The sequence below is a fragment of the Rhinatrema bivittatum genome, chromosome 2, assembly GCF_901001135.1.
Source record: "Rhinatrema bivittatum chromosome 2, aRhiBiv1.1, whole genome shotgun sequence".
Taxonomy (NCBI): Eukaryota; Metazoa; Chordata; class Amphibia; order Gymnophiona; family Rhinatrematidae; genus Rhinatrema; species Rhinatrema bivittatum.
This window is the reverse complement of record NC_042616.1, coordinates 2,368,158-2,395,819: the sequence shown is the minus strand read 5'-3', so window position 1 is coordinate 2,395,819 and position 27,662 is coordinate 2,368,158. Positions and strand designations below refer to the sequence as shown.

The 27,662-nt window shown below is 46.9% G+C and overlaps 1 protein-coding gene across 3 annotated transcripts in view; it reads left to right on the top strand.

Moving 5' to 3' along the window:
• The first annotated feature begins 267 nt into the window (after nt 1-267).
• Nucleotides 268-27,662, top strand: part of LOC115083432 (ATP-binding cassette sub-family F member 2) — a 191,417-nt gene continuing 164,022 nt past the window's right edge. The window contains exons 1-2 of one of the 3 annotated variants that reach the window (XM_029587240.1): nt 268-469; nt 22,656-22,851. In XM_029587240.1, the coding sequence (XP_029443100.1) occupies nt 22,704-22,851 (148 nt within the window). In that variant the 5' untranslated portion in view covers nt 268-469; nt 22,656-22,703. Of the gene's footprint in view, nt 470-489; nt 631-22,655; nt 22,852-27,662 lie in introns of those variants that run through there. The other 2 variants (XM_029587239.1, XM_029587241.1) reach the window with 2 other exon arrangements.

Genomic DNA, 27,662 nt, shown 5'->3' with positions numbered 1-27,662 from the left:
CTATCCCTCACTCACTGTCTGTTAGAACAGCCTTACTCCTTCTCTCTCCCCCACTCACTGTCTCTCATTATTTGTTTCTTTAGTTACATTATTCATTTAACTTTCTCATGCACCAACAGCTCCCACCCAATGACATTTCCTCTCCAGCTCTCCGATCCTGGAACTAATCTAAGCCACGCCCCTAGACGTCAATTCCCTGAGCATTGAGGAACATGAACTGCTGCCATTCTGGGTGGGGAGAGGGACTTCAGCTCCCATCGAGCCGCGCAGGATCGCGGGATGCCGGAAGTTGTAGTTCCGGGACCTGGTGGCGTCCGCACACATTGCTTCGAGCGGCGGCTCCCGGACTGTACTTCCCGAGAGCCAGCGGGAGCGCTCCCGTGTCGTCACTAGGCGGAGGAGTAAGGCGGCGAGTCATTGGTTGGCGAGCCGGTGGCACGCGGTATTCATGTTCTTCGGCTGCGCTGAGGTAAGAAACCGGTGCGCGGCGTCAGGGCCGTTGCTCGCAGAACGGGAAGCGGCGCGCGGCGCGCGGCGCGCGGCCTTGCGGGTCGTTGCTGACAAGACCGGAAGCTGCTCTGGCGCTCTTACCGGCACAGCGAGGTCCGGAGGCGGATCAGGCGGCAAAAGGGAAGGAGACTTTGGAACCGAGGAGGTGGAAGGAGGCCCAGAGAGAGAGAGAGAGGGCGCTCGGGGCGGAATGAGAGGGACTGCGAGTTCTGAGGGGAGGGGCAAGGAGAGGGGGAGCTGCGTCGCGAGAGAGAACTCGGGGGGAGGGGGAGGGAAGTGGATGGGGGGGGAGAGGGAAGTGGGGAAGGTGAAGTGGAAGGGGGGAGAAGGAACTGGGGAAGGTGAAGTGGAAGGGGGGAGAGGGAAGTGGGGAAGGTGAAGTGGAAGGGGGGAGAAGGAACTGGGGGAGGTGAAGTGGACGGGGGGAGAGGGGAACTGGGGGAGGTGAAGTGGACGGGGGAAGAGGGAACTGGGGGAGGTGAAGTGGATGGGGGAAGAGGGAACTGGGGAAGGTGAAGTGGATGGGGGAGAGGGAAGTGGGGAAGGTGAAGTGGACGGGGGGAGAGGGAACTGGGGGAGGTGAAGTGGACGGGGGGGGAGAGGGAACTGGGGGAGGTGAAGTGGACGGGGGGGGGAAAGGAACTGGGGAAGGTGAAGTGGATGGGGGGAAAGGAACTGGGGAAGGTGAAGTGGATGGGGGGAGAAGGAACTGGGGAAGGTGAAGTGGATGGGGGGAGAAGGAACTGGGGAAGGTGAAGTGGATGGGGGGAAAGGAACTGGGGAAGGTGAAGTGGATGGGGGGAGAAGGAACTGGGGAAGGTGAAGTGGATGGGGGGAGAAGGAACTGGGGAAGGTGAAGTGGATGGGGGGAGAGGGAACTGGGGGAGAGGTGAAGTGGATGGAGGGAACTGGGGAAGTGGATGGGGGGGAGAGGTGAAGTGGATGGGGAGAGAACTCAGGGAGGGGATAGTAGAGAGATGTACTGTTCTGGTGATGTTGATCTTGCTGACAGATAATTGTCCAGAATTGGCTGTGCCTCCAGCATGGTCAGGAGTTGATGGACTCTGCCTTTTAGGTGACTTTGGCTAGTAGTTGGGTATTTGACATGGGCCTAAAGTTGTCGTAGTTTCAAAGGTTCACTTGCTGTGTATTTCCCCCCGGACAGACTTCAGTTAATAGGATATTTGGCATCCTCATACTTCCGATTTGTGATTGTATTCTTAGACCAGGGATGGCCTACTCCAGTCCTCAAGAGGGGCAAAAAGGTCAGATTTCAGGATATTCACAATGAATATGTATATACTGCCTCCATTATATGCAAATATGTCATGCATATTCATTGTGGATATCCTGAAAACCAGGCCGTCTTGTGGGTCTCGAGGACAGAGTTGGCCATCCCTGCTGTAGGCCTTGGGGGTACGAAGAAACTTCCTTGAGGAATGAAAAGTAGGGAAGAAGGATTCAGTTTTGTAAGGAACTCGTGAAATGTTTGGGGAAGGGGGGGACTTTTCCGAAAGGATGGGCTCCAACTTAACCAGAGTGGAACCAAGCTGCTGGCGCTAACTTTCAAAAAGGAGATAGAGGAGCTTTTAAACTAGAACAAGGGGGAAAGCCGACAGACACTCAGCAGTGCATGGTTCGGAGAAATGTATCCTTGAAGGATACTAATGAAACAGGAGAGTTAGGGCATCCCAACAGAGAGGTTCCATTAAAAGCAAACATAGTCCATGTGCCTGTAAGTAAAGAATCCAAATTATCCCTATCGACTGAAAAGCAGGTTGTTATAAAACAAAAAATGGACTTTGAAATGTCTGTATGCCAATGCCAGAAGCCTAAGATGTAAGATGTGAGACACACAATTGGCATCACAGAGGAGGATAACCAATGGGACAGTGCTATATCAGGGTACAAATTATATCGCAATGATAGGGAGGATCAACTTGGCGGGGGTGTGGCACTTTATGTCCGGGAGGGTATAGAGTCCAACAGGATAAAGATCATACAAGAGACTAAATGCTCAGTAGAATCTATATGGGTAGAAATCCCATGTGTGTTGGGTAAGAGTATAGTGATAGGAGTATACTACCATCCACCTGGACAAAATGGTCAGACAGATGATGAAATGCTAAGAGAAATCAGGGAAGCAAACCAATTTGGCAGTGAAGAAATAATGGGAAATTTAAATTACCCCAATATTGACTGGGTAAATATAACATCAGGACTTGCTTGAGACATAAAGTTCCTGGATGTAATAAATGATTGCTTCATTGCGCAATTGGTTCAGGAACCAATGCGAGAAGGAGATATTTTAGATTTAATTCTTAGTGGAACACAGGATTTGGTGAGAGAAGTAACGGTGGTGGGGCCACTTGTCAATAGTGATCATAACATGATCAAATTTAAACTAATAACTGGAAAGGGGACAATAAGTAAATCTGTATCTCTAACACTACATTTTCAAAAGGGAATCTTTGATAAAATGAGGAAAATAGAAAAAAACTGAAAGGTGCAGCTGCAAAAGTTAAGTGTTCAACAGGCTTGGACATTGTTTAAAAATACAATCCTAGAGGCGCAGTCCATATGTATGCCGCGCATTAAGAAAGGTGGAAGGAAGGCAAAACGATTACCGTCATGGTTAAAAGGTGAGGTGAAAGAGGCTATTTTAGCCAAAAAAACATCCGTCAAAAATTGGAAGAAGGATCCATCTGAAGAAAATAGGATAAAACATAAGCATTGTCAAGGTAAGAGTAAAACATTGATAAGACAGGAGAAGAAACAATTTGAAATATAACTGAATCCTGTTCGATGTAAAAACGCTACCCCAGGCGTCTGTTTGTGTTACACTGTGAACCGATGTGATATCTGTGATGAATGTCGGTATATAAAAACTTTAAATAAATAAATAAATGAAGTTGGCCATAGAGGCAAAAACTCATAATAAAAACCTTTTAAAATATATCAGAAGCAGGAAACCTGTGAGGGAGTCAGTTGGACCATTAGATGACAGAGGGGTTAAAGGGGCTCTTAGGGAAGATAAGGCCATTGCAGAAAGACTAAGTGAATTCTTTGCCTCCGTGTTTACTAATGAGGATGTTGGGGAGATACCAGTTCCGGAGATGGTTTTCAGGGGTGATGAGTCAGACGAATGGAACCAAATCACTGTAAATCTGGAAGATGTAGTAGGCCAGATCGAGAAACTAAAGAGTAGGCAATCACTTGGACTGGATGGTATGCATCCTAGGGTTCTGAAGGAATTAAAAAAGGAAATTTCTGATCTATTAGTTAAAATTTGTAACCTATCATTAAACTCATTCATTGTACCTGAAGACTGGAGGGTGGCCAATGTAACCCCAATATTTAAAAAGGGCTCCAGGGGCGATCCTGGAAACTACAGACCAGTGAGCCTGACTTCAGTGCCGGGAAAAATAGTGGAAACTATTCTCAAGATCAAAATTGTAGAGCATATAGAAAGACATGATTTAATGGGACACAGTCAACATGGATTTACCCAAGGGAGATCTTGCCTAACAAATCTTCATTTTTTGAAGGGGTTAATAAACATGTGGATAAAGGTGAACCGGTAGATGTAGTGTTCTTGGATTTTCAGAAGGCGTTTGACAAAGTTCCTCATGAGAGGCTTCTAAGAAAACTAAAAAGTCATTGGATAGGAGGTGATTTCCTTTTGTGGATTACAAACTGGTTAAAAGACAGGAAACAGAGAGTAGGATTAAATGGTCAATTTTCTCAGTGGAAAAGGGTAAACAGTGGAGTGCCTCAGGGATCTGTACTTGGACCGGTGCTTTTCAATATATTTATAAATGATCTGGAAAGTAATACGACGAGTGAGGTTATCAAATTTGCGGATGATACAAAATTATTCAGAGTAGTTAAATCACAAGCGGACCGTGATACATTACAGGAGGACCTTGCGAGACTGGAAGATTGGGCATCCAAATGGCAGATGAAATTTAATGTGGATAAGTGCAAGGTGTTGCATATAGGGAAAAATAACCCATGCTGTAGTTACACGATGTTAGGTTCCACATTAGGAGCTACCGCCCAGGAAAAAGATCTAGGCATCATAGTGGATAATACTTTAAAATCGTTGGCTCAGTGTGCTGCAGCAGTCAAAAAAGCAAATAGAATGTTAGGAATTATTAGAAAGGGAATGGTTAATAGAACGGAAAATGTCATAATGCCTCTATATCGCTCCATGGTGAGACTGCACCTTGAATACTGTGTACAATTCTGGTCGCCACATCTCAAAAAAGACATAGTTGCGATGAAGAAGGTACAGAGAAAGGCAACCAAAATGATAAAGGGGATGGAACAGCTCCCCTATGAGGAAAGGCTGAAGAGGTTAGGGCTGTTCAGCTTGGAGAAGAGACGGCTGAGGGGGGATATGATAGAGGTGTTTAAGATCATGAAAGGTCTTGAACAAGTAGATGTGACTCGGTTATTTTCACTTTCGAATAATAGAAGGACTAGGGGGCACTCCATGAAGTTAGCAAGTAGCACATTTAAGACTAATCGGAGAAATTTCTTTTTCACTCAACGCACAAGAAAGCTCTGGAATTTGTTGCCAGAGGATGTGGTTAGTGCAGTTAGTGTAGCTGGGTTCAAAAAAGGATTGGATAAGTTCTTGGAGGAGAAGTCCATTAATGGCTATTAATCAAGTTTACTTAGGGAATAGCCACTGCTATTAATTGCATCAGCATGGAATCTTCTTGGTGTTTGGGAACTTGCCAGGTTCTTGTGACCTGGTTTGGTCTGTGTTGGAATCAGGATGCTGGGCTTGATGGACTCTTGGTCTGACCCAGCATGGCAATTTCTTATGTTCTTATGTAATGTATTACAATCCGCTTGTAATTTAACTACTCTGAATAATTTTGTATCATCTGCAAATTTGATAACCTCACTCGTCGTATTCCTTTCCAGATCATTTATAAATATATTGAAAAGCACCGGTCCTAGTACAGATCCCTGAGGCACTCCACTGTTTACCCTTTTCCACTGAGAAAATTGCCCATTTAATCCTACTCTCTGTTTCCTGTCTTTTAGCCAGTTTGTAATCCACGAAAGGACATCGCCTCCTATCCCATGACTTTTTACTTTTCCTAGAAGCCTCTCATGAGGAACTTTGTCAAACGCCTTCTGAAAATCCAAGTATACTACATCTACTGGTTCACCTTTATCCACATGTTTATTAACTCCTTCAAAAAAGTGAAGCAGATTTGTGAGGCAAGACTTGCCTTGGGTAAATCCATGTTGACTGTGTTCCATTAAATCATGTCTTTCTATATGCTTTACAATTTTGTTCTTGAGAATAGTTTCCACTATTTTTCCTGGCACTGAAGTCAGGCTAATTGGTCTATAGTTTCCCGTATCATCCCAGGAGCCCTTTTTAAATATTGGGGTTACATTGGATGATTTTAATTAAAGATTTCAAATTTTAACTAATAGGTCTGAAATTTCATTTTTGAGTTCCTTCCGAACACTGGGGTTCATAGCATCTGGTCCAGGTGATTTGCTGCTCTTTAGTTTTGTCGATTGGCCTACTACATCTTCCAGGTTCACAGTGATTTGGTTTATTTCATCTGACTTACCACTCTTGAAAACCATCTCTGGAACGGGAATCTCCCCAACATCCTCATTAGTAAACGCAGAAGCAAATAATTCATTTAGTCTTTCTGCACTGGCCTTAGCCCCTTTAACTCCCTCGGTCATCTAAAGGTCAACCAACTCCCATGCATGTTTCCTGCTTCGGACATGTATAAAAAAGTTTTTATTATCAGTTTTTACCTCTATGGCCAATTCTTTTAGCCTCTATGGCCAATTCTTTTAGCCTGTCTTAACAATGTTTTACAGTTAACTTGGCAATGCTTATGCTTTTTCTTATTTTCTTTAGATGGATCCTTCTTCCAATTTTTGAAGGATTTTTTTTGCCTAAAATAGCCTCTTTCACCTCACTTTTTAACCATGACGGTAATAATTTTGCCTTCCTTCCATCTTTCCTAAAGCATGGAATACATCTGGATTGTGCTTCTAAGATTGTATTTTTAAACAGTGTCCATGCGTCTTGTACACTTTTAACCTTTGCAGCTGCACCTTTCAGTTTTTCTAATTGATAAAATGAGGAAAAACAATGTTTCCTTATTGAAAATGAAGTGTTAGAGCTGTACGTTTCAGTATTGTCCCCCTTCCAGTTATTAGTTTAAATTTGATTATGTTATCACTGTTGTCAAGTGGCCCCACCACCGTTACCTCTCTCACCAAATCCTGCATTCCACTAAGAATTAAATCTAGCTCCCTCTCTTGTTGGTTCCTGAACCAATTGCTCCATGAAGCAATCATTTATTACATCCAGGAACTTTATGTCTCTAGCAAGTCCTGATGTTACATTTACCCAGTCAATATTGGGGGTAATTTGAAATCTTCCATTATTACTGCGCCACCAAATTGGTTAGCTTCCCTGATTTTCTTTTAGCATTTTATCATCTGTCTGATCCTAACACTATACTCTTTCCCAACACAAATAGGATTTCTACCCATATAGATTGTACTGAGCATTTAGTCTCATGTATGATCTTTATCCTGTTGGACTCTATACCCTCCTGGACATAAAGTGCCACACCCCCCCCACCAAGTTCATCCTCCCTATCACTGCGATATAGCACTATCCCATTGGTTATCCTCCTTCCACCATGATGCCAGTTATGTCTATCATCATTCACTGCTATACACTCTAACTCACCCAGCTTACTTAGACTTCTGGCATTAGCATACAGACATTTCAAAGTGTGGGGGTTTTTTTTTTTTGTTTGTATTAACCTGCTTTTCAGTTGTTTGGGATAATTTGGAATCCTTTAGCTCAGGTGTTTCTTTACTTATAGGTACATGGACTATTTTTGCTTTTATTGGAACCTGACTCTCCTGTTTCATTAGTATCCTTTGAAGATACCTCTCTCTGAACCATGCGCTGCTGAGACTGTTGGCTTTCCCTCCTCTTCTAGTTTAAATGGCTCTATCTCCTTTTTGAATGTTAGCGCCAGCAGCTTGGTTCCACTCTGGTTAAGGTAGAGCCTGTCCTTTCGGGAAAAGTCTCCCCCTTCCCCAAAAGGTTGTCCAGTTCATTACAAAATTGGATCCCTCTTCCCTACACCATCATCTCATCCATGCATTGAAACTCTGGAGCTCTGCCTGTCCTGGGGACCTGCGCATGGACGAAGGAACATTTCAGAGAATGCCACCCTGGAGGTTCTGGATTTCAACTTTCTTCCGAAAAATCTAAATTTGGCTTTCAGAACCTCCCTCCCACATTTTCCTGTCATTGGTGCCCACAGGTACCACAACATTCAGCTGCTCCCCACCACTGTCTATAATCCTATCTAGGTGACGTGTGAGGTCCGCCACCTTGCACCAGGCAGGCATGTTACCTGGCAGTCCTCACGTCTATCAGCCACCCAAGTATCTACATTTCTAATAATGAAATCACCAACTATGACAGCTGACCTGTGTAGTAGCCCGGGAGACTCATCCTCAGTGCGAGAGGTTAGAGCCATGGCTGCATCAATTGCTCATCTGCGAGCCGTGCCTCTCAAAGACATTTGTAAAGCTGTAATGCGGTCATCTGTGCACACCTTTACGTCCGTTATTGTCTAGATAATCTCTTAAGGAGCAACAAATTCAGAGAAGCAGTTTAGCATAGCCCGCTAATCACTCTATATAGTGGGGTCCAGATTGCTTATTTAATAAACCCTGCAAACCTCAGCTCTGAATTTCCCACTTGACATAGCTAATTCAGCCCTTCTGGTCCACGGAGAAAGCAAGTTTGCTTACTGTAAACAGTGTTCTTTATAGACAGCAGGATGAATTAGCCATGTTAAATGTTGCCTAAGCTGAGAGTGCTAAGCAATATATGAACAAACTTTTCCTAGCGTGTAGCAGATGGCCTCAGGACCAATGGGTATAGTGTACTCCTGATACCGTAGCAGTTGGAGAAGGATCAGATTTCAATCTGACGTCAGCCCCTAGTACATATACCCCTGCAGGAAGTGCAGCTCTTCAGTATTTTCCATCTCCATAGCAGTTAGGGACTATCTGCACGCTCTCACAGCATTAGAACAAAATTCAACAGAGAAAACCCAAATTCGGAAGAGAACTTACCTCTGAAGACTAGCCCCGCTCTCCTGCGGTGATACCCTCGGGTCCCTCCCCCAGTTGAGAATTCCCGAGGTGATTTCCATGGTCCCTCGGAGGTGAGCCTCGGTCCGGTGGCTGAATCGCGGCGAGGACCTAGCCCCCGATCTCGGGCACGGCTGAGAGGCAGCGGGTGCACCCTCGAGCATGGCGGTGAAGGTATTTGCCCTCTCCCCCCCACAGCCGGAGACTGCCCGGGACGAAACCGGGAAGCGCCAAAGACAAGGTAAGGTAGAAATCTTCAGCATAGACTCCGGTCTCCGAGGTTCGAGGAGTCTCACAGGTCGCCGGCCGTGACCTGTCGCCGGGTTGATCTGCCCTAGCAAGGCCAGGCCCTGGTTAGTTTCAAGGGTCCTCCCACGTGGAGACCCTCCGAGGTGGTCGCCATATTGCCCTCGTGGTCGCAGTCATCATATTGGCCCTATTTGCCGCTCTGTCCGCCGTCTCGATCCGGGCGCACAAGGCCAACTAGGCGCACAAAATGTGCGCATAAAGTACACGCACAAGGTACATGTGTGCATAAAGTACACGCACAAGGGCCGCGTGCATAAGTTATACACGCCTCGCGCGTCTATCGTGCTGAGCGCATATCTACGACTTAGACGCATATCTACACGCACAACCCGCACGCACATCTTAGATGTGCCAGAGCGCATAAAAAGAAGGGTTTACGTACCTATAGCCATGGCACCACCAGGTATGGAGCTCAAGGCCTCTGCCCAGCATGCCATCTTAGAGCCGCACAAAGCGAAGAGGCCAGTGCCCAGTGCGAGGAGGTCCTGTGAGATCCAGGCCAGGGCCAGTCCCACCCAGGACCGAGTACTAGCTCCTCAGTGAGTACTCCGGACCTAGCAAATTCCAGCGGGACACCCCCTCAGACGGGGACCTCTAGGGACTCAACGCCCCTTAGCTTGGACCCAGCGTCTATCTCATGGGTGGAATTCTTTAAAGGGCTACAGACCTTCGTCCACATGCAGACGGAGCCTCCGGATAAATAGCCACACTTTCCACCAGAAGACATTTATCCTACAGGCCACGATAGGCCTAGACAAATGTTTCCACCGCCCAGAAGCCCCATCCTTGGGGACACGGACAACTCTGAAGAGGAAGCAGAGCCCCTATAAGAAGGGGAACTCCCCCCGGAGACAGAGCCTCACCGAACCATGAGACGCTTCTTCACCAAGGACGAGCTCCCAGACCTGGTCACCCACAGCCTGAAGGAACTCGCTATCCCGAGTGCAAGTGCTTCGGGGGAGCCTAAGACGAATCCCCTACTAGAGGGACTCCGTCAGACCTCTCGCCATTTCCCTCTCCTACAAGCTGTCCAGCAGCTAATTGATCTGGAATGGAGTACTCCAGAGTGCACATTCAAAGGGGGACGAGCTATGGCAGCCATGTACCCCCTGGACCCGGCGGCCAAAGACCTTCTGACATGCCCAAAAGTGGATGCCATGATCTGCGTGGTCTTGAAGCGCACTACTATTCAAGTGGAGGAAGGAGCAGCGCTGAAAGATGCTCATGACCGGCGTCTGGAATCCATCCTTAAACAGTCTTTTGACATAGCCTCTATGTCCCTACAAATAGCGGCCTGCTGCACTGTAGTGACACGTGCCTGCCTATCTCAGACCAGGAGCAACACCCCTGGAGAGGCCATGGAACCAGCAGTATCATTTCTTGCGGATGCCGCTTCCGATCTGGTGCGCACAGCGGCCAGAGGAGTGTCATCAGCTGTGGTTGCCAGGAGACAACTCTGGCTCCAAAGCTGGTCGGCCGATGCATCTTCTAAAACGCGTCTCACAAGGATGCCCTTCAAAGGATCCCTTCTGTTCACAGCGAACTAGAGAAACTGGCCAACAAATGGAGTGAGTCCCCATTGCCGCGCCTACCGGAGGACAGGAATAAGAGAAACTAGCGGCCCTTTCCCCGGGCCTCCAGGGGCAGAGGCTCACAACGCTTCAACCCATACAGAAGCAACTATCAAGCGCCCTGCCCTAAGGGCAGGAACCAGTCCTTTCGGAACAAGCACAACAAGAGGGAACCAGCTCAGGTCCAGGCCCTAGCCGCACCTCACAATGAGATTCAGTTGACCCGTCCAAGGGAAGAAGCCATAGGGGCAGACTTAGCCCTATTCTACCACAGATGGGTCGAGAGAACTTCGGACAAGTGGGTCCTAGCCATCATTCGAGAGGGATACTACCTGGATTTCCTACGAAACCCTCTGGACAAGTTAATAGAATCCTCCTGCCACGACCTCTCCAAGAGGTGGCAGTGGAAGTTACACTGACCAGACTACTGGCCCTCGAGGCCATAACCCCAGTACCTCTACAAGAAATAAAATACTGGGCATTATTCCATTGATTTTATCGTCCCCAAGAAAGAGGGGACGTTCAGGTGCACCCTCGAGCGCGGCGGTGAAGGTATTTGCCTTCTCCCCCCGCAGCCGGAGACCGCCCGGGACGAAACCGGGAAGCACCGAAGACAAGGTAAGGTAGAAATCTTCTGCTTGAATCCGGTCTCTGAGGATCGAGGAGCACAGGTCGCTGGCCGGGATCAGTGTCACCGGGTTGATCCGCCCTAGCAGGGCCAGGCCCCGGTTATTTCCAAGGGTCTACCCACGTGGAGACTCTACGAGGGGGTCGCCATATTGCCCACGTGCTCGCCGTCGCCATCTTGGCCCTATTCGCCACGCCGTTCGCCATTCAGCCCGAGTGCACAACTCCGACCTAGGTGCACAAAGCACCTTGTGCGCATAGTTTTACACGCACATCAGGTCTTGCGCGCATAAGTTACACGCGCAGAGCTGGGTGCATATCTAGGCTGGGCGCACTGCTACGCGCACAACTACACGCTTACCTTAAGCGCACCGGTACACATTAGAGTTTACGCGCCAACAGCCATGGCACCTCCAGAAACAGAGATAAAAGCTCAAGGCCTCTGCCCAGCATGCCACGTCAGGGCTGCACAAAGCGAGGAGACCGACACCCTGTACACCCAGTGCGAGGAGGCCAGTCCCATCCAGGGCCAAGTTCTAGCTCCCCAGGGGGTACCCTGGACGTAGCCAGGGGGACCCCCAAGGAACCAGCGCCCCTCAGCTTTGACCCAGCATCGATCTCATGGGTGGAGTTCTTCAAGGAGATTCACGCCTTTGTTCAAATGCAAACTGAACCTCTGGCTGTCCAGCCACATCCTTCACCGGAGGACCCTCATGCCCGAGGCCCTTCAAGACCTAGGCACAGGCTTCCACTACCCAGAAGCCCTACCTATGGGGACTCGGACATCTCTGAGGAGGAAGCTGAACCCCTAGAAGAGGGGGAGCTCCCCCCGGGGACAGAGCCTTACCAAACCAGGAGACGCTTCTTCACAAAGGACGAGCTCCCGGACCTGATCAACCAATGCCTGACGGAGCTCGCTATCCTGGGCCCAGGGACTTCGGGGGAACCTAAACCGAACCCCCTGCTGGAGGGTCTCCGACAGACTTCTCATCATTTCCCTCTGTTGCAAGCACCACAACAGCTGATTGACCTGGAATGGAGTGCTCCGGAGTCCACATTCAAAGGGGGACGAGCCTTGGCAGCCCTGGACCCGGCAACCAAAGATGATCTCGCATGCCCAAGAGTGGATGCCATGTCTGCGCAGTCTCTAAACGCACCACTATCCCAGTGGAAGGAGGAGCTGCGCTCTGGGATGCACATGACCGGCATCTGGAGTCCATCCTCAAACAGTCTTTTGTCGTAGCCGCTATGTCTCTACAAATTGCGGCCTGCTGCACCGTGGTGACACGTGCCTGCTTATCACAAACCAGGAACCAACACCCTGGGAGAATACATGGAACCAGCAGTATCATTCCTCGCGGAAGCTGTTTCCGACCTAGTGTGCACAGCGGCCAGAGGAGTGTCATCTGCGGTGGCGGCCAGGAGGAACTCTGGCTCCGAAGCTGGTCGGCCGACGCATCTTCCCAAACGAGCCTCACAAGGATGCCCTTCAAAGGATCCCTCCTGTTCGGCAGCGAACTAGAGAAACTGGACGACAAATGGGGCGAATCCCCATTGCTATGCCTGCCGGAGGATAAGATGAAGAGAAACCAACGACCCTTCCCCTGGTCCTTCAGGGGCAGAGGTTCACAGCGCTTCAATCCCTACAGGAGCAACTATCAAACCCCCCACCCTACAGGCAGGAACCAGTCCTTTCGGATCAAGCACAACAAGAGGGGAACCAGCTCGGGTGCAGGCCCCAGCCGCACCCCACAATGAGATTCAGCCGACCCATCCAAGGGAAGAAGCCATAGGGGGCAGACTAGCCCTATTCTACCGCAGATGGGTCGAGAGAACCTCGGACAAGTGGGTCCTAGCCATCATTCGGGGGGGGGGGGGGGGTACTACCTGGATTTCCTACGAACTCCTCTGGGCAAGTTCGTGGAGTCCCCCTGCCACGACCCCTTCAAGAGGGCGGCAGTGGAAGCTACACTGTCCAGACTACTGGCCCTCAAGGCCATAACCCCAGTGCCTCCACAGGAAATAAATACTGGACATTATTCCATTTATTTTATCGTCCCCAAGAAAGAGGGAACATTCAGGCCCATCCTGGACCTCAAGTCGATCAACCGCCACCTCAGGATCCCCTGCTTCTGCATGCAAACCCTACGATTCCTTATAAGGGCGATACAACCAGGAGAGTTTCTCACATCCCTGGATCTTTCGGAGGCCTACCTGCACATCGCAATTCATCAGGGTCATCAGCGCTACCTACTCTTCAAAGTCCTGAACCGTCACTGCCAGTTCCGGGCACTACCCTTCGGGTTAGCCAAAGCACCCCGGACGTTGACCAAGGTAATAGTGGTGGTGGCGGCAACACTGAGGAAGGAAGGAATCCTCGTTCACCCTTACCTGGACGATTGGCTGATCAGGGCAAAGTCACAGGAGGAAAGCCGCCAAGCAACCAGCAGAATCATAACTCTACTGGAGAGCCTAGGATGGGTGGTCAACACACACAAAAGCTCCCTACAGCCCTCACAGTCGCTGGAATATCTAGGAGTCCGATTCGACACCAAAGAGGACAAGGTCAGCTTGACCCCCACAAGGAGATCAAAATTGTGGAACCGGCTGCAAACCTTGCTGAGCGATCCTCTGCCCACAGCATGGGATTATCTGCAAGTCCTTGGGCTGATGGCAACCACACTAGAAGTTGTACCATGGGCGCAAGCCCACATGAGGCCCCTACAGCGCTCCCCTTCTATCACGGTGGAGCCCACGGTCCCAGAACTACACCGTACGTCTATCACTCCTGGGCAGAGTTCGGACCCAGCCTCGGTGGTGGCTGCAGGTCAGCCACATAAGCCGGGGATCAAGACTATCCTCCCCAGTCTACGAGGATGGGGAGCACACTGCGAGGAGTTAACCACCCAAGGGCAGTGGAACGCAGAAAAGGTGGGATGGAACATCAACCGCCTAGAAGCGCGGGCAGTCAGACTAGCCTGCCTGCGATTTGCTCACAGACTTCGAAACAAAGCGGTCAGAGTAATGTCGGACAATGTCACGACAGTGGCGTACATCAACTGGCAGGGGGGAACCAGGAGCCAACAGGTGTCCCTAGAAATAGATCCCCTGATGGCGTGGGCGGAAGCAAACCTCCAGGAGATATTCGCTGTCCACATCGCAGGGAAAGACAACATCACGGCAGACTTCCTCAGCAGGGAAAGTCTAGACCCAGGAGAATGGAGGCTGTCGTCCGCAGCCTTCAAGATGATAGTGAATCGGTGGGGGACACTGGACATGGACCTTCTGGCAAACGGATCCAACACCCAAGTATCCAGATACTTCAGCCACAAGCGGGAACCACAGTCCCAAGGGATCGATGCCCTGGCCCCCGGGGACTCTCCGCCTTCCCGCCGTGGCCCCTACTGGGCGCAATCATTCACAAGATACAACTACACAAGGGACTAGTTCTTCTGGTGGCTCTGGATTGGCCAAGAAGACCCTGGTACGCAGACATGAGAAGACTGCTGGCAGGGAACTCCCTACCCCTGCCCTCACACAGGGACCTTCTACAACAAGGTCCGATCCTCCACGAGGACCCAGCTCAATTCTCTTATGGTCTGGCCATTGAGAGGGCTCGCCTGAGAGAGCGGATTCTCAGGGGGCGGTAATCGATACTCCTTAGAGCACGCAAGTTATCCACATCACTAATGTACATAAGGATGTGGAGAGTATTTGAAGCCTGGTGCGAAGACCACAACATCAAGCCACGCTCATCTAAAGTTCCCGTGATCCTGGAATTCTTACAGAACGGACTACAGAAGGGTCTGTCCCTCAACTCCATCAAGGTACAGGTGGCCGCATTGTCATGCTATGGCTCCAAGAGCGAGGGCGACAGCATAGATTCTCACCCAGACGTGTCACGCTTTCTGAAAGGAGTCAAACACATTCACCCACCACTAAAGTGGCTGGTACCTCTGTGGAATCTCAATCTCGTTTTGGACTTCCTAGCGGGAACCGCCTTCAGACCCCTCAGAGGCCTGTCCCTCCACCTGTTAACCTTAAAGACAGTGTTTTTGCTGGCGCTGTGTTCAGCCCGCCACATATCGGAACTACAAGCACTGTCCTGCCGTGAGCCGTTCCTCAGGCTCAACCCGGGGTCCATCCAACTACGCACGGTTCCCTCCTTCCTCCCCAAACTGGTCTCAGACTTCCACCTTAACCAGACCATCTCGCTACCAACGACGGATGCCTTGAAGAATTTGGAAGAAGCCTGTAGTCTACGCCATCTCAACATCGGCAGACTCCTATTCAGATACCTGGAAATGTCCGAACCCGTACGAAAAACGGACCACCTTTTCGTCCTTCACAGCAGAAAGAGACAAGGGGAAGCGGCCTCGTGGGCACCCATCGCCCGCTGGATCAAGGAAGTCATCAAGGCGGCCTATGTAGAAGCTGGCAAGCCACCACCTCTACAGGTCAAGGACCATTCTACCAGAGCCCAGGCAGTATCCTGGGCAGAGACTAGAATGCTGTCACCTGCTAAGATCTGCAGGGTGGCTACATGGTCCTCCATCCATACCTTCTCCAGATTCTACTGTCAGGACGTTCAGGCTCGGGAGGATATGGCATTTGCAAGGGCAATACTAAGTGGGTCACGGGCAGCCTCCCACCTGGTTCGGGAGTAGCTTTTATACATCCCATAGGTCCTGAGTCTATCTGCTACACGCTAGGAAATGGAGAAATTACTTACCTGATAATTTTGTTTTCCTTAGTGTAGACAGATGGGACTCAGCATCCCACCCTTGACTGCCGTCATGCATAGCCTTTCAAATGATGAAAGGGTAAGCCACGTTTTCATTTACCTAGGGCATCCACCCTGCCGGGTGTCGACGCTTTCCAGTTGAGTACACTGGCGGACTCCAGCTATAGTCAGTCAACCAGTTCAAGTTAATCAAGTTTTAACGTTTAACCAAGTTATGAAGTTATTCAAGCTAACCAAATTATTAAGTTAATCAATCAGTCAGTCACACATATATCCACAATGCTTTTCAAGGAGAATACTGAAGAGCTGCACTTCCTGCAGGGGTATATGTACTAGGGGCTGACGTCAGATTGAAATCTGATCAGTCTCCAACTGCTAGCAGGAGTACACTATACCCATTGGTCCTGAGTCCATCTGTCTACACTAAGGAAAACGAAATTATCATGTAAGTAATTTCTCCATTTCGGTAACACACACAGAACCGACCTAACATACTCCCAGGATCTGTAGTAATGCACATAAACTAATCCGCACACAGTTACACCTGTATTATGGAATACACTCATTAAACAGGAGCAACCCTATCTATGAAAAGGCAACACTACAAATATTAAATCTGGCCCTAAAAACAGATCTAGCAAGCAGCTATAGATCCCCCACACAAAAATAATTGTAAAACTATACTAATAAGCAGAATAAATATTTCAAAACAGCCATGAACAGAAAAACATCCAACAATTAAAAACTATTAAAAATTCTCCAAACACAATAAAATTTCAAAAAAAGCAGACACATCACGTAATATTAAATAATTAAAATGGCAGTCAATCAAGAAAAGTAAACTTAAAAAGCCACTTTTACTTACCCCCTCCAGTAGCTCTCCTACTCCCCTTCCATGCAGGCCGTGGCACACACCAGAAGCAGCAGTAGAAGCTAAGCTCTATACTCATGGTCCTCTTCCTTAGTGCCCATGTCTCTCACACACACCATACCAGTCATGCCCCCATGACCAGTTTCTGTCTCTCACATACCAATCATCTCCCAAACAGTCTTTGACACACACACCAGTCACCTTCCTGAACAGTTTCTCTCATGCCATACACACACACAGGCTTCCTACTCCTGTGTTCTACTTACATATGCAGGCTTCTCACTCTCATAATCACTTTCTCTGCGTCACATGCTCACCAGTCTCTCACTCCTATGCTTGTTCTCTCCACATGCACAGGCTTCTCATTCCCATAATCACTTTCTTTCTCTCACACACACCAGTCACCTGATCTCTCTCATGCATACACACACACAGGCTTCCCACTCCCATGTTCTCTTTCAGATATACAGGCTTCTCCCTACCATGCTCACTCTTCACATGCACAGGCTTCTCATTCCCATAATCACGTTCTCTCTGTTACACACACACACACACACACACACACCCCAATCTCTCTCTCCATGTGCACAGGCTTCTCATTCCCTGAATCACGTTTTCTCTCACATTCACACACACCGTCACCTTACCAACCAGTCTTTCTCATGCATGCACACGCACACAGGCTTCTCACTCCCATGCTTTCTCACATAATCAGGCTTCTCACTCCCATGCTTTCTTTCACACACACCCCCACAACACCAGGCTTCTTACTCCCATGCTTTCTTCCATGCTTTTTCTCTCTCACACACACATCAGTCACCTCCCTGAGCAGTCACTTTCATTGCCTCTCACATATATACACACATCAGTTCTCTGACCAGTTTCTCTCAATCACACACATGCTCTCAATCAAATACATTCATTTACACACAGGCTGGCTGGCTGGCTGCTTCTCTCTTTCTCTTACTCACTTCCTCTTCTCCCCCCCCCCCCCCCCCCCTTGAGCACAAATGGTAGCTGCAGCAGCCGCCTCCTCCAGCCCCCGCAGGCCAAGAAAGAAGAATCCCATCGGCCGCAGGAGGCTCATGCTGCTGTCTCCTTTCCCGATTACCGGCTACTTCGATTGCTCGGGGGCCCATGCTGCTGCTGCTGCTGCCGCTGCTGCTACTTTTACACGCGGCATGGCTCTCTCTCCTTCCCGCGCACACACCGGTTGAGAAGCGCTGCTATAGGGGATGTGAAGCAATTTCTAATCACTGTATACGTACCAAACTCTAATCAGGGCCTTTTCTTTGAGAAACTGTCACAGCTCATAGAAGTCACGGCTGAAGGACACATTATTCTGGGGGGAGAATTTAATCTCATGATCAATCCTCACTTAGATAACTCCTCAGGACAAACGTTGACCTGTGGGAGGGATCGCAAGATTCTCAAAACTTTTCTCGCTCGACTAGGGCTGATTGATACTTGGAGGTCCAGATACCCTAAGTCCAGAAGTTATACCTTTCTCTCGAGGGCTTACCAATCATATTCACGTCTAGATCTATTTTTTTGCAGACAAAAGCTGCATTAACCAGGTTTCCACCCCAAGTATCGAACCCATAACGTGGTCAGACTATGCCCCCATACGCATGACACTTAACATTGCCCAGTACGAGACAGGTCGACAATACTGGAGACTCATTGATAGTTTATTGGAAGACCCTGCATTTTCTGCACAGCTGAGGACATTTATTTATTTAAGTTTTTTATATACCGGCATTCAAGACAGCAGTCACATCATGCTGGTTCACATAAAACGGGGGGTGCATAATAAACTTTAAACTGGAACTGTGGTGCAGAAAAAAGCAGTTACATGTAACAAAGGTGTATAGAACTGGGCGAAGAAGGAAAGAAAGGAGAGATTAATAATATATACAGGAACATCTACAATTTAATGATAGATACATTATCCCCAATGGTTTTATGGGATTGCTTGAAAGCTGTCCTTTGGAATAAATTGATAGCTAGGGGAGCATTTATGAAAAACAGAGGCCCAAGGAGAGGCAAACCATTCTAGAGCAATTAAGACGATTAAGTAACTTACATCAAAAAACTGGTTCTAGATCTTTTTTTAACCCAAATTGACCAATATAAATTAAAACTGGAAGAGCTAGATGCTGCAAAGATAGCCCATAATTTAGAGCTTAGTAAACAAGTCCACTATGAAGGCGGGAAAGCAACTTGCACGTAAGTTAAAAGCTAGACAAATGCAAAACAACATAGTTAAGCTTCAGGACGAGACAGGCCTATTATTGACCACTAATGCAGAGATAAGACAACGGTTTCTAAGGTTTTATACAGAGATATATAAAGCGGCGACAAGTATTCAACAGGAGGAGATTGACCTCTACCTAAAGGACATCCCTTTACCGGGAGTACAACCGCCTGATAAGCCTTAGAGAGATCTCGGGAGTGGAAGTAGTTTGGGCCATCAAATCTCTGAAGCTGGGGAAATCACCTGGCTTAGATGGGTACACAGTGGCTTTTTAGAAAAAAATTACTGAGCTTGTCACACCCATTTTGGTTAAACATTTTAACGGTTTTAAAAGACTCCTTAAAGCTTTCCACTTCTGCTAACTTAGCGGGAGTTACCCTTATTGCTAAGCCAGGGCGAGATCCTACAATCTGTGGCTCGTACCAGCCAATATCCTTGATATGAAGCTATTGGCAAAAATTTTAGCAAACAGGCTAAACAATATTCTTCCTGATCTTATTAATCATGATCAGTCAGGTTTTATCCCTGGGAGGATGGCCTCCGACAATGTGCGGAAAACAATGGACTCAATTTGGTGGGCCAAGAGTCTGAATATCCCCTTACTACTTCTAACAGTCTGCCGAAAAGGCCTTTGATTTTGTACATTGGCTGTTCTTGTTTCAAACTATGAGGGCCTTTCAGTTTGGGGAGGTGTTTATAGGATGGATTAAACTATATGAAGCTCCCCAGGCATATCTGAAGGTGAATGGGGGGTACTCTCACCTTTTTCTGTGGGAAGGGGAACGAGGCAGGGGTGTCCTTTATCCCTGCTGCTTTTTGCTATTTTTTTAGAACCCTTTACACACAGAATCCGTAATAACAATAACATTGAGGGTATTCAAGTGGGAGATTTCTCCTCTAAACTATCATTATTCGCTGATGACATCTTCCTTACAATAACTAACCCTGTTCATTCCCTCCCGTCGATAAGTGAGGAAATTACAAAATTTAGTCAAGTCTCTGGTTTTAAAATCAATTGGGAGAAGTCGGAGATATTGAATCTAACCACACCCTTAGACATTGTTGAGCACTTGCGTCGCTCCCACCCTTTTAAATGGGCTTCCAAAAGCATAAAATATTTAGAGATTCATATCGGAAATGCTGATCTGTTTCAACTCAACTATCCTCCTCTTATGGCCAAAATCTTTAAAGATTTGGAAGAGTGGGACCGCTACCACATCTCTTGGATAGGGCGTCTAGCGGTCATAAAAATGAATATCCTTCCCCGCATACTATATCTGTTGCAGGCTCTGCCTTTAGAAATTCCGTATAACACTCTTGATAGATGGCAAAAGAGACCGTTTAAATATTTATGGAAGGGTAAAAAACCCAGAATTGCTAAAATTACTTTGTGTCTTCCAAAATCTCAGGGTGGAATGGGGATGCCTAATTTACACTTTTATCAAGGGGCAGCCCAACTTAAAGCGGCCGTTGAATGGCACAAACAAAGTAGGAAAAAACCATGGGTAATATTGGAACAGGTCATATTGGGGCCACTGCCAATCACGGCCATTATGTGGCAACCTCGAGCCACGTGGAGTTGCCCGCTTTTATCTTCTCGAGTCAGTACAGACTACTATAAAATATGGGAGCATTGGAAGACAAGTCTAGTTGGGCAAAGAATTTTTTACCTCAGCACTCATCTTTCACAATATTTCCTTCCGCCCAGCTGAAAATTTATCAACATTTGGGCCCTGGATAGCTCGGGGCATTATTCAGTTAATTATTCAATTAAGCAATCTATGGGAACCGGGAGGGATGCTTTCCTTTCAAGCTCTATGTGATAGATATCACCTGAGGGAGAGAGATGTATTTAAGTACCTACAAATATGACATTACATTAAGAGGCACAGAGTGATGGCATATTTGGAGATGGGGATCCCTGTTTTTGAAAACTTGTGTGGAAATGTAGATAAATTTTCGGGACAAGTTTGCCGACTTTATCTGTTGCTAAATGGGACTTTCAGAATGGACTTCAGCTCACATTAAAGCCTGGGAGAAGGATATACAGTGTAACTGGTTGGCAGAAGACTGGAAACTGATATACACACAAATGGGGAAAGGTTTGATTTCTGCAAACCATATAGAGAACGGATACAAATTATTCTATCGTTGGTACATCATTCCAGACAAACTTCACCATATGTTCCCTGGATCATCGGACTCCTGTTGGAAATTATGCAACAACAAAGGCACTTTCTACCATCTATGGTGGTCCTGTCCCAAACTAAAACATTTATGGCAACAGGTTTCGCAATGGCTGTCTTCTATTACTGGGGGCTCAGTACAGCTTACCCCTGCACAGGCTCTCCTGAACCAGGAAGTACCAGGCTGCGACAAAAACCAAACTTGTTTTATCAAATACGTGGTTACCGCATCCAGATGCACCATAGCGAAATTATGGAAAGACCCGGAAGTCCCTACACTACAGGATGTACAATCACAAGTACTCATTGTTCACAACTTGGGGAAAATTACTGCATTTAACAAAGGACTGTATCCAGATTCTTACAAATATGGTTGTCTGGGGCAAAGGAATAGATTGGTTGGTCCAAGTCCTATTATTAGAGGGATACCATGCTTTAAATGTACATTGATGTTTTATCATTTTCTATTTGTTAATTAAGATATTGCCCACACACTGTAACATTGCTACAGTTTGAGAGAGGGAGGGGGGAGGGCTAGGAAGGTTACATTTATAGAATCAAGGCAATCGGGAAGCTTTACCATAAGCAAACCTACTGTTTTCTTCTCTGTTCTTTGTCATATGACTATGTCAGTGTTAAACTGAGAGGTGTATTATTTCTTCTATGTATGACATTTCCACCTGGTTATAGAAAGCTCTTGTTTGTTATAAATCTTTTATTAAAAAAAAAAAAAAAAGATTCAAAACATTTTGACATGAAGGTTAGTCACTATATAGCTAGAGCTGCTTCTTGGGATTCTAGGTTTAAGACTAGTTTTAGTAGAGTCCTAGATCCTGTTTCTTTTGGTTTACCAGTTTGTCTTCCTTATTTGCTTATTTTGTATTGTTTTATGGTTGCATAATAAACCTCAAAAGGAGTCCTTCCAGAAAATTTGTTATTTTGCCTGTTGGTGGTCATGTCTTGTACTTCCCTGTTTTTATTTCTAGACAACATTGGGTTAGGGAGTCCTGTCTGTGACTCATTGCATCTGGTTATCATAAGAGAAAGTGTAATTGCTTACCTGTAGTTGGTTTTCTTTAATGGCAGCAGCACAATAAGCTACACAACTCACCTATCTGCCTTCCATTCAGAAGTAATTCTCTTTCTACTTAAAGTAGCTTTTAACTTGGCTAGAAAGGAAACAGAGGAGCAGTAGATCTGGTAGCACATGGGAATACTTGGCTTTTCCTAGAAATTTCTGAAAGGATCTGCTTAAGCTGTTAGGAGATGGTCATATGGACCCATCTGTGTATTGTGCATTGCACTGTTATTAAAGAAGACTACAGTTAAGCAGCTAATCTTTCTGTAGATACCATGCTATTCAGATAATGCTGGTGGTTCATTTTTTTTCCTGCAGGTCTCTGTTCTGTTTGGGAGACAAGAACATCACCTGTGACCTGCAACCATGCCTTCAGATCTGGCTAAGAAAAAAGCTGCAAAGAAGAAGGAGGCAGCCAAAGCCCGTCAGCGACCCAAGAAACTGGAGGAGAATGGAGATGCTGGGGCTGAGGAGGTAGAGAAGAATGACCAGGCCAATGGCACAGAGAGCCCAGGTGAGAGTTCTGTTCTTATTGTTTGGATTTTTGGAGTTCCCTGAGACTACTCACTTATTTTATTTTTTTTTTAATATTTATAATCCAGCTCTCCAATAAGTTTGCGGTAGAGTACTATAAAAACACACAATTTAAATTAAGAAGACCTGTAAAAACAAAACAATCATTTGTGTTGCCAACAAAAGAAGTCCAGAGTAAAGGTACAAATGAGAACATAAGATGCAACAAGATGTGTTTAACGGATAGTTTGGCTGGCATACAATGAGAAACCGAAAGCTGACTCACTGAATGAAGGAAAAGCATTGTTAAATAAAAAGGTCTTAAGTTTTTAAAATGCTTTATTGTCCTTTGTCTTATGTTGGAGGGTAAAGAATTCCACTAAGTGGGACAACAAATGGAGAATTTCTCTCATGTCTGTCAAATGTGCGACTTTAGGAGAGGGGACATTAAGCAGTTGACAGGAGGAATGGAGCATGTAAGATGATGTATGAACTCTCAAGGTTGATCTGATCCATGGTATCACAACCTTATTAAGGAGTTTTTGTATAAGCACTTCTATTTATATAATGTATTCACTAGTGGTCTGCGAGCCAGTGTAGGCAATTTTAGAACTGGAGTGATGTGTTCAGATGTTTGTCCCCGTTAATAGTTGGGCAGCTGAGTTTTGAATAATTTGGAGAGGCCGAACTATATGGTAGACTGTTTAAAGAGAATTGCAATAACTGAACATAGTAACATAGTAATGACGGCAGAAAAAGACCAAAATGGTCCTTTCCTAGCGTGTAGCAGATGGACTCAGGACCAATGGGTATAGTGTACTCCTGATAGCAGTTGGAGACAGATCAGATTTCAATCTGACATCAGTCCTAGTACATACACCCCTGCAGGAAGTGCAGCTCTTCAGTATTTTACGTCTCCATAGCAGTTCGGGACTCTATGCACACTAGCACAGCGTTAGAGTAATTTACCAAAGAAACCCAAAACAAGAAATTTTACCTCTACAGACGAGCCCCGCTCTCTGCTGTACACACCTTGGGTCCCTCCCCCAGTTGAGAATTCCCAAGGTGATTTCCGCGATCCCTCTGAAGTAAGCCATGGTCTGGCAGCCGACCCTCGGCATGGACCTAGCCCCCGACATTGGGTGAGGTTGAGAGGCAGCGGATGCAACTTAGAGCGTGGCGGTGAAGGTATTTCCCTCTCCCCCCGCAGCCGGAGACCGCCTGAAATGAGACCGGGAAGTGCCGAGACAAGGTAAGGTAGAAATCTATTTAAAAGTCTCCGGTCTCTGAAGCTCGAAGAGTCGCACAGGTTGCCAGCCAGTGCCACTGGGTTGATCTGCCCTAGCAGGGCTAGATCCCGGTCAGATCTGAGGGCCCTCCCACGTGAGACCCCAAGGTGGTCGCCATGTTGTCCCCGTGGTTGCCGTCACCATCTTGACCTGTTCGCCACTCTGTCCGCCGCCCCGAGCCGTATGCACAAATATCTTGTGCGCACAACGTCGTGCGCACAAGCGACGCGCATAGCCACATGCTTACCATAAAAAGCATTCTGAATCGATTCCATCTAAGCATAAGAGTCAAAAACCTCCTAAAAAGCATGTCTCAGGGCATAAAAAACAAAGAGAGCCATCTCCATTGCTAATTGTTGATGAAAACCCTGTATCATCTCCTCCGGGCTCATCCTCACCATCGCTTCTATCTGAGCCAGAAGAACCATTGCCTAAAAAACCTCACAAGTCGTCTACAGCAACTGACAGCCCTACTAAACACCCTCTACCTGCCCCAAGGGAGGCACCACCAGCTAGACAGCCTCAACAAGCTCTAGCATCTCAGGCGATGTCTCAAATATCCCTGATTCTGGCACAATTTTTATCTACTGTTGCTGATCAGGACCAACCTGAAGAGGAGCCACCAACAGAGGACCCACTGTCACCTTTCGGAAAGCCCCACTCTGTGGCCGAATTTGTAATAACTCAATATTTGTTTGAATGCTTGCAAGCCCTAAAACCAAAGTTGCAGGAGGGCTCTCCTGACCAACAACTACTGGAGGAATTCCATAACATGAAAGAAGGATTACGACACTTAATACGCACTGTATACGAGGGTTTTGAAACTTCAGCAAAATTTATAGTGAATGCTATTGCTGCCAGAACAATAGCATGGCTTAGAGCCAGAACTATAAGAGAGGATGTCCAGGAAAAACTGGCAGATCTTCCATGTCTGCCAGATAATTTATTTGTAGATCACTTTAAAGATACAGTGGCTCAATTGAAGGAGTAGAAATTAGCGGTATAGTCACAAACCACTCCCAACACCTTTCTCTTATTATAGAGGTTACCTCTCGGGCTATAGAAGACACCATTTAGGCTGTATTCGCCTTCCAGGCCTTCATACTATTAGACACCATGCCCACAAACTTCACAAACCCAAACCTTTCATCAACATCAGAGGACTCCTAAGCAAACCAGGACTCCTCAGGAACAAACCCAATCTAAAACTTCTCAAAGTTTTTAGAAAATCCTACACTACCGCTACCTCTCTTTCGGGGGCAAATTAACTCAATTCTTATCTGCATGGCACAACATCTCAACCGACAGCTGGGTAATAAAAATCATAAAGGACAGTTACCCGTTAAACTTCTGAATCCATTTGGTTACACCACACTTAGTATGCAAAAGGGAACAGAATATACATTCCCAACATTTGCGCCTCGAGATCAACAACCTCCTGCAGCAACACTGCATATAAGAACTTCCTGTACATCATCACCACACAGGTTTCTATTCCCCATAATTCCTCATTCTAAAGAAATCAGGAGGATTCTGACCTATCCTAGATCTCAGGGCACTCAACAAACATCTAATTCCAGAGAAATTCAAAATGACTTCTCTCAAATCCATCCTACCCTTTATCCAACCCAAAGAGTCAAATGTTCCATCGATCTTAAAGATGCGTATTCCCACATACCGTCATTTCCAATACAAGGTTCTTCCATCTGGCCTTGCGGCTCCCAGAGTTTTCATGAAATGCCTAGCGGTGGCCCACCTACATCGCCAAGGTATTCAAATATTTCCCTACCTGGACGACTGGCTTTTAGTAGCACCCAGCCCCTCCATCCTACAGACCAATCTCCTAACAACCATTCAATGTTTGGATGCATTGGGACTACTAATCAATTATGAAAAATCAAATCTGCATCCAACGCAAGTGTTGCAATTCATAGGGGCCACTATTGATACTTTAAGGGACAAGGCTTTCCTTCCCCAACCAAGGGCAATGGCTCTAAACTTCTAGCTAAAACTCTGAGACACACGATCAAGACTCCGGCCCGTCAGATACTAGCCATTCTCTGACATATGGCGGCGTCTCTGTGGTACCCCACACACGGCTACACATGAGACGTCTTCAATGGGGCTTAAAGACACAATGGAAACAAGTCTCCGATCACCTGTTGACTCCAGTTACAGATACCATGAAGAGAGATTTGGATTGGTGGCTACAATCAACAGCCCTCACCATGGGAGCTCCATTACGACCCCCAGTTCATCATATCATATATACTCACAACAGATGCCTCTAGGAAGGGATGGGGAGCTCACCTATCCCACCTTCAAACTCAGGTACTTTGGTCAGCCTGGGAAAGTACACTACAAATAAACCTTTTGGAACTACGAGCGATCTGAAATGCTCTTCAAGCATTCCGACTACAACTGCAAGGGAAATCAGTAATGATCCACACGGACAACCAAGTAGCAATGTTCTATATAAACAAAGGAGGGTCCGGTTCCTGGACATTCTGCAAGGAAGCAGTATCCATTTGGGAATGGGCGGGCAACAACCCTATTACCCTTCAGGCAACATACCTACCGGGCATAGACAACACCAAGGCGGACAAACTCAGCAGAATCTTCCATACCCACGAATAAGAACTTCAACACAAAGTAGAGCTAAGGGTCTTCCACACCTGGGGATGGCCAAGAATCGACCTATTCTCTACGGAACTCAATTACAGAAAATCAATCGGGGGCAGTAATCATTACCCAAACAAAAAAAAAATCCCTCAGGTAACAAGAAGATCTGGGTTGCATCGGATCTATTTGGCGAATCACAACCTACCATCCTCTCACTACTGATAACCTCAGCCCGAGTATTGGGCATGTGGCTGCAGATTGGTTGGTGGCAATGGGGCCCAATCGATGGGGGTTTTTCCTGCGATGGGAAATAACGTCGCCAAAAAAGTGGAGAAGGGATGCCTGCTAGGGGTACATTCTCCGGTGTTAGCAGGAATACCTCTTAAACAGTTATTCCAGCAGGACATTTCAAAAGTTACTTCCTCAGGCAGATCAATAGCACCTGGAGGGGACTCCTCTTTACACTCAAAGCCAGCTCTGATATGAACCGTCAGAAAGTAGGGTGCATTGGGAAATGTGCAAAGGGCGAGCCTGCCCTATCCTAACACTCACCCCATCTCAAGAGAGATGTAAGAGTTGACAGTCCTAACTTCATCCTCGGAAACTTGGGATGCCCTCTGGTGAGGGCCCACCAGTCTCACCATGTGTCAATCCGGACCAGACTGTGATGGGGCTGGTTCCCCCTAGTATGTATCATCGGGTCACGCTAGAGAGATAACGTTCCTGGATGGAATAAATGATAGCTTTATGGAGCAATTAGTTCAGGAACAGATGAGAGGGAGCAATTTTAGATCTAATTCACAGTGGAGCACAGGTCTTGGTGAGAGAGGTAACTGTGGTGGGGCCGCTTGGCAATAGTGATCATAATATGATCAAATTTGATTTAATGACTGGAAAAGGA